A 13275-nucleotide genomic window follows, 5' to 3' on the forward strand; every position below is an offset into this window, starting at 1 on the left:
CAATGCATTATGATGAAATACAGCTGTTATTATCTGTTATGCAGGTCATGCAAATTTATTCATTGTGGGGTCACAGACTCGATTAGTCCAACATGACTACAACTGTGATCCTCACCAAATTATTTTTTGAGAGTTTTTGCTTTCACTTTTTTTTCATTTTCTGTTTACTATTTTATTGTCATTTGAATTGTCTGTAGACATTTGTATTATTTGGTGAAATAAACAAACAAATTACAGACTCTGGCTAAAAGTATGACGCTATATTCAACAACTCATATTCTCTCGTTGTGTTCTATTAATAAACGTGCAGACAGAACGTCAGACAGAGTTTGTTGGTAAGAGGGCACTCGTGCGACAGAGCGCCGGCACACACTGTGACACAAACTAATCATTGCGTGCTGCAGCGATTGAGTGCAGTATAGGGTAGGTTGTTGTTTTATATTCTCTACATATTCTATGTTTTAGACATCAATAGACAAGTTTCCATTGAATTCTGAGTTAAATCCTGAAACATATAATATGTGGCATTCCATTTGTCTTGACATTAGAAAGCCTATTGCCACACTGGAATTGTTGCAGTAGTTTAGCTTACAATTGCATATGTAATTATGTACATGGTGGCTCACAATTAATAATAACAATACTAAATGTACATCGATATTGAATAGTGTTCACTGTATGTATATATCAACTAAATTCATGCGGGCAGGTTATGAACTATTTTTATACCACTAATGGCCAGATGGCCTATTGTTCTGTCAGGCACGTGTATTAATGAAACACAACAAGAAAGTGTTGGATGTCGGATATAACGTCATAATTTGAGTCAGAGTCTATAAACCGCACATTTCAACGTTGAGTAGTGTGCATTGAACTATTCATGAGAGAATTACAAAACGGGCATTGCATATTTTGTTTTGTATATACATTTTTATACGTTCAGCGCTGAGCACTGGTATTGCAACTGATTACTGAATCTTTCAATTTTATATTTTCACTCGCCTTACAGCATGAGTAAAATTGATTTGCAAAATAATTTTACGATAATTCGTTGTATAAATGTTTTATAGGTATACAATTTTTAACATTCGTTGTGTGTCTGGAATTTGTACTAATAATAGGCCAGCTTCTGTAGAATTTTGCGGGTATTTCTACGTTTCATAATGTGCTATACACATTTCATGATGGTCGCACTTCCCTCTGACAGCTCGGCATTTGGATATTGAACTCACAGTCAGCTGGCGCACACGTGATAATAAAATAAATACAATATTTACTACATGGGGCCGCCATCTTGAATGACGCATAAAACTAAATAAGAGACAAGTTGTGAAACGCGTTTTTCAGATTCCTACAAATCAGAACAAAAATACCAATCTTTCACAAAAATATGGTCCGTTGGGGTTATATTAGGCCAACCGAGAACAAAATTCGACCTAATTCGTCGTTTTTGTGTAGAAAAATCCCTTGCATACGAACACCTAATTACGCGAAGAACCTAGAACACTAAGCCGGGGTATTTGAAACCGAAATTGTCATCTAAGCGTTAGGCCGTCGCTGATTGGATGCTGAGCTGGAATGCAATTTTTTAGTTTTAAATACCCCAGGATTGAACTATAAAAATAGAAGTTTAAAATCAAATCATGCACCAGACGTTCGATCCGCGCCTTTCACACATCATGCCAGATCGCGCACCTATTCATTGTTGCATTCCAACGTTTAGTGTGTGCATTTCTCTTTTGAATTATAGTTTCGAGAATTATTTTATTTCGAGAATAGTTTGAATCTTAATTTTTTAAATCTGTTTATAATTTCCAATACTAAATTGTTCACCATATGTGTTATATTAACCAAATAATCATTGTGCTTCTCATCGGAGAACAATACTCGACACAATTTGACACTTATGCTGACAACAATAATATTACATGTGACATATTTGTTCGTACATACAATAATGTGGTCATAAACGTTCTTCCAGTTGCAATTATACACATGTGATATATTTGTACATGCATATAAGTAACTTATTAAACACCAAATCACATGGGTTGAATTGTAAAACAAACTTAAGTTGTATAGCAATTGTTTCTGTTATGTTATGTTTCTGTTTCAGTGGAGTTAATAATACTAATAACAACTTATTTACTGATATTGCGAATGTGACAGACACGCCCGATGCATGACAGAAGAATAGAATATTACAAAAACAGAAAATAATAATATACAGAAACAAGCACTAATACATTTTCAAAAATGAACAAATGGTTATTGAAATGGTTAAAATAGTTCGATACTGTTTTTGATAGCGTGTGGTAAGCCGTTCAATAAAACTAAACCAGTAACAGGAAACGCCCTACCACCACAAGCTACTAAATTAGATTTTGGTACAACACACTGGTTAGAGAAGCGTAACCAAGATGCCAGTGGCATGTATCATATCATCATGTCGCTTATATAGACTGAGGCCTTGTATCTTGAACTCTAATTTTAACCAATGTAGTTTAATAATGGTTAGAGTGATATGATCATATATTTCACTGCAAACGATAAGCCGAGAAGCAGATTCTGAGTCCTCTGCAATTTAGAAATCAGAACACTGAATAAATCAGGAAATTACAGTAGTCTATTCATGAACTGACAAGACCGTGTACAAACATTTCGATAGTTTTAATGGATAAACATTTCATAATTTGTGATATTCTTTGAATGTGATAAAATGATGTTTTACAGCTGTATACAATATGTATGGTTAGCACCATCTACCTGTTAAACATAACACCATGTGTCCGTACACTATTCGTCACGGAAACCAATGTACCATCAATGTCTACATAATCTATACTGTTTTTTGCTGTGGCTGTCCAATTAATACAAGTTGACAGCTTTTAATTTTGACATAAGTATGTATATACGGGACTTAATATCGTAAATTATCCTGGCCATTCATGGAATTGAGCTCAAACTTTATGTACCCAAAACGATTTTTCAAATCAAATCCAGCAAGTTTTGCGCTCACCCAAAATTTCTACAGGAACACTTTCAGTACTATAGAACCTCTTATTGGCTGACTATTGAATTCTTGCTAATATGAAAAAATGATATCCAGCCAAATCTATATTGCCTTATTCCTAATGTAAAAACAGTGGAGATAACATGATACAACTTTGACGACTGGTCCAGTTACTCAATAGCACCTGGCTCTAAAACCAAACCAAACCTGTGCAACTATTTGACGGGTCGTATATTATCCCCACGAACCACATCATCACTCAGTTCTAAGCATTTGTTTTCACGCCACACTCATACATAATCAATTGGACAATGATTGTGCAATTAAATTCACCGCCGTTTATCATCATCGTTTAATCTATATTGAGTATATATTTACAGACTATTCCGCATCAAGTTGTACCAAAATGATTTTTGTGCCAACTGATCTTGTATCACTACTGGTGTTGTTGATGACAATGCTCTTAGCATGGATAACTACCCAACACTACCTGGCACCTTGCAAGAACTTCCCACCCGGACCTTGGGGCTTACCTATCATTGTTAGCTTTATGTACTTCGGATCTGACATACACACAGACATGATGAAACTCTCAAAGAAATATGGTGATGTTTATAGTCTGAAGATGGGATCTCATACAGCCATTGTTGTCAGTGGAGTGAAGGCCATACAAGAATGTCTCGTGCAGAAAGGAAATGATTTCGCTGATAGACCTGATACGTGGACGATCGACCTCTTTAACCCAAGATGTGAAGGTACACATTTCTAGCAGTGGATTGTCAGTCGTTTCTCCAAATTTCAAATGATACAATGTTATGTAGTGTTATGGTATAAATGTATATCCTTCAACAGGTATTGTTCGTGGTCATTTCGACAATAAATGGCAACACCGTCGGCAATTCGCCCATGCAACGCTTAGAAGCTTCGGATTTGGTAAAACATGTATGGAGAGTAAAATATGTGAGGAGATCTTGTTTTTGTTAGACGAATTTCGGGTAAGACTATACTATAAACCCAAAATCTGATATAATTCACTCTATTTAATAACAAATTGCTATTATCGCTGACAAGCTTTCAGTTCATGTCAATGGAAGGTTATCATATATCCCATGATTTGATTTGCATGTTTCTGCATGGCTATTCTGTGGCTAGACTATTCACTTAGCATGTATAATACGTAGTACAATACCCTTTGTATAAACAATTTCTCCAAAATAAATTCAGTTCACGCAAAAACAAAAATATCCACTGTGTGATAATAATTTTATCTTATTTTAGGATATTCAAAATCAACCTATCAACGCAGGCAATATCATTAACAGGAGTGTTTCCAACATAATTTGTTCAATAACGTTTGGTAAACGATTCAAATATTCTGATCCAAATTTTATTTTCATTGTTGATATCTTGTGTATGTCTTGGATTTTCTACCATTTCTGAGACCATTTAACCAGTCAAATATAAAAACTTTCATTGCAACTCGTAAAGATGTTGAGAAGTTCTGCAAACAGCAGATTGATGAGCATCGTGAAGTATTTGATCCAAACCACATTGGAGACTACATCGATGCATGCTTGGCTGAGCGGACCAAACACAATAGCAAAGTAGATTTCACTGATGATCAGTTAAAATTTATGTTAGTGGATATCTTTGGCGCCGGCACTGAAACTGTAGTGACTACACTTATATGGGGATTACTGTTTATGGTTCTACATCCAGAGATACAGGAGAGAGTGTATAATGAATTAGATCAGGTATGTGAGGCATATATTTATATATCTATATGATTATATATGATTTTCGAATGATCTGCTCAAATTCAACAGCATTCATGTAAATGATTCTAGCAATTGTACGAATTGGATAAAGTCCCAACTGATGTAATCTTGGTTTTTTAAATCTTGAACAAAGGTTGTTGGAGCAAATCGCCTTCCGAGACTCGATGATCGTAAACACTTGCCTTATACGGAAGCCACTCTTTTGGAGATACAACGAAGTGGAAGTATTCTACCATTCGCACTACCACATCGTGCCTTGAGAGATACTACTCTTGGTGGATACAATATTCCCAGTGGAACTGCAGTCACTATATTACTTTGGTGAGTGATATCTGTACGTATTCAGTGAGCAGCTGGCCTAATTATATGCGTATTGTCGCCTGTGTACTATACATAATCACTATATATGAGCATAATATAATTAGAATAATTGGAAGAAATTGATCAACTGCATACAATGTACATTCAGGAATACTTGGTTAATAAATTAGTGTACAGTCGTACTCGAGATGTTATGAGGTGTATTATCTTTAAAAACATGGTGCCAATTTGCACTAATTCTTTTTTATAATAACCCTTGCAACAGGTCGATTCATAGAGATCCAAATACGTGGCCAGATCCAGACAAATTTGACCCTATGAGGTTTTACGATGAAAAGAACAATACAGTCAAGAAGTCGGAAAATTTCATGCCTTTTTCTGCAGGTGAATATGTTTTATTGTGAATGTTTTCTTGATTTGTGTTTACGTTAGGAGTTTTGTAATACGTAATGTCACAATCCGATGGGGGTATAAGGCTCCAATTCATTTTTTCTATATTTTATTGTAATTTTTGAATAGTTTTTGATTTACTTGACGTTGTTTTGTTTTGTATATGTCGTACCTCGGTCGCCTTAACTACATCTGACTCAATGCAATATCGTGCAAATCTAGCTTAAGAGTCAACCAATCAGAGCAGGGGTTACCAACTTCTGAAAATATAAAGAGGAGAAAAACAAAATACCACGTGTTTCTAAAATCCAACTAGTTTAAAATAGTTTTATTATTTTTATCTATGGTGAATACACCATGTAAAATAAATCTGTAAACTAAATCTTGCTAGGGAAGTAAATATTTATTCCATGTGATGAAAGATGTTCTGTATCTGTAACTTGTTCCCGAATAGTTGAAATAGGTCATTTTGCACTTGTGCATGTCTTTACCATGAAATATTAGATCAAAATACCAGTCCAATAAATGAATTGAAGATGATAAAGTATCACAAGTTCTGAACTGCAGAATTTCTCACTATAGCACCAGATTCCAAGCTTGTCCATTAAAAACAACCAGCTCAATTGCTCTGATACTTGGTATCAAATTGCGCTGGCAGTTTTCAAGAAGAATTCATTGCTCGACTTTGCTACCACAATGTTCTCATTGTAGTACAAATCACAGAAATCGACTCATGGCCTGATATGATCGACAGTTTGCCAAATATAACCAGAGATATGGGTGAATGCAAGTGTTGATGAAAACACAAGACCTGTGACACAACCCCACCGCCGTATTCTTTTCCATGTGAGAAAACAAGTTGAAGAAAACCTAAATTAGCTTGAAAAAGAGGACACCATCGAGTGCGCACAAGGTCACCTTGAGTTCACCCAATTCTAGTATCAGAACCCAACAGGCCCAACAAGATTAGAATATGCTCGTAGTTTAAAATTGTTTTAAACCACTAGAAATATGTGTGACGATATCTACATTGGTGGCATCGATAAAACAGATCACGACAAGCACCTAGAGCAAGTTTGCAGACAACTGCACGACAATGACTTCACAATCAACCAACATTTTTACATACAAATGGGTAAACTCGATACATTCCTCTACAAGCTAGCACCATAATTTGTCTGCTTTAAGCATGAACATGCTATTTACCGGACAACTGTTGAAGGAATGGAGGAATTAATCTGCCAGCAAGAAGCACAATGTGTTTCCATTGGAATGCCGATACTTTGTTAAAAATATATAATACTATATAGGTCACGTTTCACGATTTAACTGCACTTCTAATTAACGTTCGGAGAAGGTTGGAGGAAAATGCAATAGCCAGCTGGATTTAAGTCTCACGTCTTGATTGTGTTATGCATTTGTAGTTTTGTATTTCAATGTTGTATTTTTGTAGGTCGACGTGTCTGTATGGGTGAACAGTTGGCAAAACATGAATTATTTCTATACTTCTCAGCCATGATGCATCAGTTCAAGTTCACCTTGCCAGTCGGAACCAAGAAACCCTGCACTGAGGGTGTTCTGGGTATAACATTGGTCCCCAAACAATATGACGTTGTCATCAAAGAAAGACACACTTGATGTGTTTGTGTGATGTCATTATTTGTATTATATGGAACATGCACACACATGTGGATTTTGAATATTTTTACTAACATTAGTGTTGGATTTCAATAGAACATTGACATACAAAAGTATATATATATAACGTACATAACAAGGTAAAGACGTGTCATGTTTCAATGGGCACACATTAAAAACCATATAAAATAGTTTAGAACATTTTGGGATAATATAGGTTGGGAATTGCCATTGTACTATTATACAGTTAAGATGAATATTGTTTTAATCAAAAGGCGCCATTGCTGGCTATCACAAAATGCGTCAATATCGAAATAGGTTGGTTGTTTACTATATTATTTTATAGGAATTATATAATTTGAATATTTTTAGAAGCATAATATAAAGGCGCAAATATTCGAGACGACATTTCAAATACCCCCAAACTGAATTATTGGAACAAATATAATTTACTACACTATGTAATAAAGTAATAAATTTGATATTGTAGAGACACTCGTGAAATGTTTTCTATCTGTAACTCAAATTGGTTCCAACTGTCATTATTTTTATGTTTAGACTACATTTATGTTATGTAAATATCACTATATTGAAATAATGTATGCAGGAATAATAAAGGAAGTTGATATATTTATTGTGTGTTGTAAGACATGTGAAATGTTCTTATATGGAGGGGAAAATATACCTGTATGAAATATTCTGTATATAGTGATTTATTATAGAAAATAGCAAAAGCGCAGAGATAATATAAATTAACAATTATTTCAACTAATGGTATATATTTATCATGTCATGTTCTTTTCAGTACGTTGTTCGTGAAATTGTGTGGAACTGCTTTTTCCTATTGAGTTTGAATGAGTGTGAAAATCATGTGACGTTGTGCTATTTTAGCAATCAGGGTACCGCTCTTTACTGAGCATATAGTATTTGAAGTAATAACCATGCTCATTCAGGAATCCAAAGTTGTATTAATATGTTTATTTACAAAACGTGTAACGTACATAACAAAAACTATTATACATTTCAAAAGTTAAGATCAATAATACCTAGTTTCTGTTGCAATTAGGGGAAATGTTAGTCCTGCTAAAGATAAAGTAATGTGACCACAAAAGCAAGATTGTTGCATATCTGTTGTCTTTTATCTGATCACAAATTTCTACATATTAATATGCAATCAAATTGGATATTAACATCATTGGTCATGTGACCATGTAAATTGTTTCTGAATAAATTTGTAGTGTCTGGTCAGTAATTGGGAGTGAATAATATGTTAATATAATGTCAATACAAATCAGATTTTCAAAATTTGCAATCTAATATATGGTCACAAACTTATTTGCTATTTTTTGTATCCAAACTCAAGTAAGGTGCATGTCTTTAGTATCGTAATCGTGTGTTATGGTATTACACAATTAAACAAACACAAATTAAAACACTTTACAAATTTATGAGTACGAAGAATAAAACCAACACGAACGTGTAACAAGTGACTAACATACAATGTATGTTTGGGATTATACAACTTTGTGTCAGTTAAAGTTTACTCATCAGATCTATATTTGTGATCTGTTGTATAAGTTGATATGCATGTAGGGGGTAATCGAACCATTCATAAATATATTTGCAACCAGAAACGCACATATCATTAATCAAATCACTAACTGGACATGTATCAATTTGTTTTAAATATCAATGAAGAGGGTAAATGTGTGAAAAGATATAATAATATAGCAAAATATTAAGGAAATTGCTGTCAGTCGATCATATTTGATGCAATTGTGAAACTAGATGCCTTGACACATTTAATTGAAGAAAAAACATGTTACCGATACATTTTCTAAAAAAAAAGATGGCTGCCAGTCATCATGTATTATGTATGTACCAAATTTGAATGAGAACTGACAAAGCATTCCACATTTTCAAAAAAAAAATGTCTGCCAGTCGGCCACATTCGATTTGATTATGAAACCAACTGACGTAATTGTAATGTTGTTATCTGATATGTAAACATCGTATCTGTTCCTGCCATCTGGCGCATGAGTCATGGTCATTGCTATAAATAAATCACTTGTACTTTAGCATTGAAACGGGTTGTATCTAGTCTTACTTGCTCCCTATTACCCAGGCATTGATATACGGGGTTGTCAATACGTTACATTGGCGACGACGGATTCAGGAACTCATGGCGTCCGAAAGCATCCCTCACTATGAACCATTCCAAGTCCACGAGGAACCTAGCACCTCTGGAAAAAGGTGGGAGGAATGGTTGGAAGGATTTCAAATCCTGATGATCGCGTGTGACATCACGAGCACTAAGAGACAACGAGCTCTACTTATCCACTATGCGGAGAAAGAAGTACGACGTGAAATCAAAGCACTCCCAGACACCGGCGAAGAAGACGATGTCAAGAAACTCATCGAAGCTCTCAACAAACGTTTTGCTCCAAAACGAACGAAAGCGTACGAAAAACACGTGTTTCGTCAAGCAAAGCAAAAAGATGGTGAGTCGACGGTACCACGCCCGGTTACAACTTTGTGGCAAACTGCAATTATGCCAACCCTGACGAGGAAGTTTGCACACAAATCATTGAACACTGTACGTCGCAAAGACTAAGATGGCGAGCATTGAGGGAAGACATGAAGCTAGAAGACTTGTTAAACTTTGCCAGAACGATGGAAGTCTCTGAGTCTCAGGCTGCGGACATCGAGGGCAACCTGCATGCGTCAACAGTCAATGCAGTTAGCCGAGGCTTCAAGTCTAAACATAATAAACGTGGAAAACCAAAACGGGTAGCCGTCAATGAATCGCGATCAACCTCTCGATTATGCTACTTTTGTGGGGGCGATTATCCTCATGACGGACCGTGCCCGGCAAAAGGCAAGAAATGTAAATCATGCGGGAAAGATGGACATTTTGCCAAAGTTTGCAGATCCAAACCAAACAAGGAAAGAGACCGCAAACCAAAACGATCTATAAGGCGAGTGGACGCTGACACAGATTCGAGTAGTGAGTCCAGCCGAGACACCGACCAAGCGACATACGTATTCGGTATACGCACGGAAACTATTCCCGCAACCAAGGCAAAGTTTCCAACAGCTGACATCACAATTCACGGTAAGAAAATTAAATTCTTGATTGATACTGGTGCATCGATCAACATAATGGATGAAAGTGACTTTGAAAAACGGGAAAGTCAAGTTGAGACAGACTTATACAAAAGTATTTCCATACAAGAGTCAATATCCAATCGAAACCCTAGGCGAATTCCGGACAGACATCAAATGTAAAACGAATACTGGAAGAAAACCGCTATCGAATATATTAATTCATGTCGTCAAGCGCAACGGTAATTTCGGGGAATCGCTACTAAGTTTTCAGACAGCAGAAGATTTGGGACTCATACAAATAATTAAACAAGTCGGGAGACAGACCGCAACAGACAAACTAGTGAGCGAATACAATGATTTATTCACAGGCCTAGGCCGACGACTGATGAAATCATTCAAGATCTGAACAACTCCACAGTGTTTTCCAAACTTGATCTGAATCAAGGCTATCATCAACTCGAGCTAACACCGGCATCGAGGTACATTACTACATTTAGTACACACGTTGGTCTACGTCGTTATAAGCGACTCAATTTTGGAATATCATCGGCATCCGAAATATTCCAAAACGCTATTAGACAAGCAATCGAGGGTATACCAGGCGCAAAGAACATTAGCGATGATATACTCATACACGGCAAAATGCAGGAAGACCATCAAAACAGTCTGAAAGCTGTATTCCAACGACTATGCAAAAGAAAACTTACTCTAAACAAACGAAAATGTGAATTCAACAAATCAAATCTCATATTCTACTGTCATCGATTTTCAGCGGAAGGTATGTCACCAGACCCAGATAAAGTCGCGGCTGTCAAGAATGCTGAAGCCCCAACAAACGCAACTGAGGTGAGAAGTTTACTCGGTATGGTAACATATTTCTCACGATTTATACCCGACCTAGCGACTATTACGCAACCCCTTCGATTATTAACCGTAAAAGACACGGTATGGGAATGGTCGAGTACTCATCGTAATGCGCTCAACACGATCAAAGATCGATTAACATGCAATTCATTCATGGCATACTTTGATCTGAATAAAGAGACTGAAATTGTAGTAGACGCAAGCCCTGTTGGTCTAGGAGCAATGCTCACTCAGAAAAATGGTGATGAAGACGCACCACGAGTTCTGAGTTACGCGAGCAGATCACTTACTCCAGTCGAACAAAGATATTCTCAGACAGAACGCCAGGCGTTAGCTGTTGTATGGGCGTGTGAGCATTATCATTTATACGTATATGGCAAACCTGTAACCATAGTAACCGATCACAAACCGCTAGAGCGTCTCTACAACAACCCAAATGCTAAACCGCCAGCCAGAATCGAGAGATGGGCTCTACGGCTACAAGACTATTTATTCAAGATCGTGTATAGGCCGGGAAAAGACAATCCAGCTGATTAGATGTCGAGACACCCGAACACGAAAAGCACGCCAAACAGGAGACAAGAGAAAGTCACTAAAGAATATATCAACTTTATCGCTGGTCATGCAGCACCCACAGCGCTAACCTTGGATGAAATCAAAGAAGAAACAAAATCTGATCCCACACTGCAAGCCGTAAACATGGCGATTAAAACTGGTAGATGGTACGACCACACGAATTCTTCAGACATCGATTCTACAGACATCGACCGAATTTCTTTCGAAATGGTGCGAAAAGAAAGGGAATCTCTAACACTGGTGTCAACTCAAGATCTAATTTTACGCGGATCACGAATTATCATTCCGAAATCGTTACAAGAGCGGACAGTTAGTCTTGCCCACGAAGGACACCAGGGTGTAGTCAAAACGAAAAGATTACTGAGAGAAAAAGTTTATTTTCCCAACATTGACAAGCTGGTGGAAAATAAAATCAAAACCTGCTTAGCCTGTCAAGCCGCCACACCACAAAATAGGCGCGAACCGTTACAAATGACGTCACTTCCTGACTACGCATGGCAACACGTGTCGATGGACTTCTGTGGGCCGTTCCCCAGCGGAGATTATTTACTCGTGATAATAGATAACTATTCCAGATTTGTTGTTGTTGAAATAATACGATCTACTTCATCGCGAATCGTAATTCTGATACTCGACAAAGTATTCTCGGAATATGGTATCCCTGAAATCGCAACATCAGACAATGGGCCGCCGTTCCAGGGCCACGAGTTTAGAGACTTTGCAAGACATCTTGGTTTTAAACACCGTAAAGTTACTCCCCTATGGCCACAGGCAAACGGAGAGGCGGAACAAATGATGAGAACACTAGGAAAAGCCATCCGCACAGCGCAAGTTGAAGGGAAGTCGTGGAAACACGAAATGTACACATTTCTGAGAAATTATCGTGCGACACCACACAGCACTACTGGTCAGTCAAAATGTGGGTCTACGGGGTCGATAAGGCATCCCTGAGTCAGCAGTGTTATGTATGTTGGGAGCTCCACAGCTGATAACAGCTGGGACTGACAACACAGCTAGGACTGACAGTGATGGGGAACGCGTCCCCCTCCTTGTAGGAGACCATCACTGTGTTGTCTGTGTGGAGCAGAACTCTGTGGTCTCGAACTACAGGTAGAAAGTGTGGTAGTGCTAAGTGCACTGCTTTCAGTTCAAGCCAGTTGATATGGCAGTCCCAAAACTAATGCAGGGGCCATATACAATTTTCTTGATCGTCCAATTGATGCGCTCCCAACCCAAGGGAGGCATCTGTTACCAGAGTCATAGCTGTGGTGAGTGGGTCCAAGGGGACCTCCTGTCCGATGCTGGCAAGTGACGACAACCAGGGCAGGGCTTCCTTCGCTTGGTCCGAGATCAATACCCACCTGTCTAGTTCCCATAGGTGAGCTCGGTGTTGTAGCAATAAGCATTGTCCCCTTTCAGCCGCATTAGTTCTTGGAGGGACACTGAGGGAATGCTGACCAGGTGTTCGGCTAGGCTGCTTAGCACCAAGCAACATGCTTGAAATAGATATACCAAGCCTACCTATGTGTCAAACTCAATGCCCAGGAGCACCAACTGTTGCATTGGGTAGGAATGGAACTTGTCTGA

General features: G+C 37.6%; 1 protein-coding gene across 1 annotated transcript; it reads left to right on the plus strand.

Annotated features, from left to right (window-relative positions):
* Positions 1-4500: 4500 nt before the first annotated feature.
* Positions 4501-7635, plus strand: LOC146735067 (cytochrome P450 2U1-like). Its single transcript, XM_085506752.1, has 4 exons — positions 4501-4767; positions 4925-5112; positions 5378-5496; positions 6956-7635. Exons 1-4 carry the CDS (start codon positions 4648-4650, stop codon positions 7138-7140), a joined length of 612 nt encoding a protein of 203 aa, XP_085362878.1. The 5' UTR covers positions 4501-4647; the 3' UTR covers positions 7141-7635.
* Positions 7636-13275: the final 5640 nt, after the last annotated feature.

Source organism: Saccoglossus kowalevskii, chromosome 13, assembly GCF_978046115.1.
Source record: "Saccoglossus kowalevskii chromosome 13, keSacKowa6.1, whole genome shotgun sequence".
Classification (NCBI taxonomy): domain Eukaryota; kingdom Metazoa; phylum Hemichordata; class Enteropneusta; family Harrimaniidae; genus Saccoglossus; species Saccoglossus kowalevskii.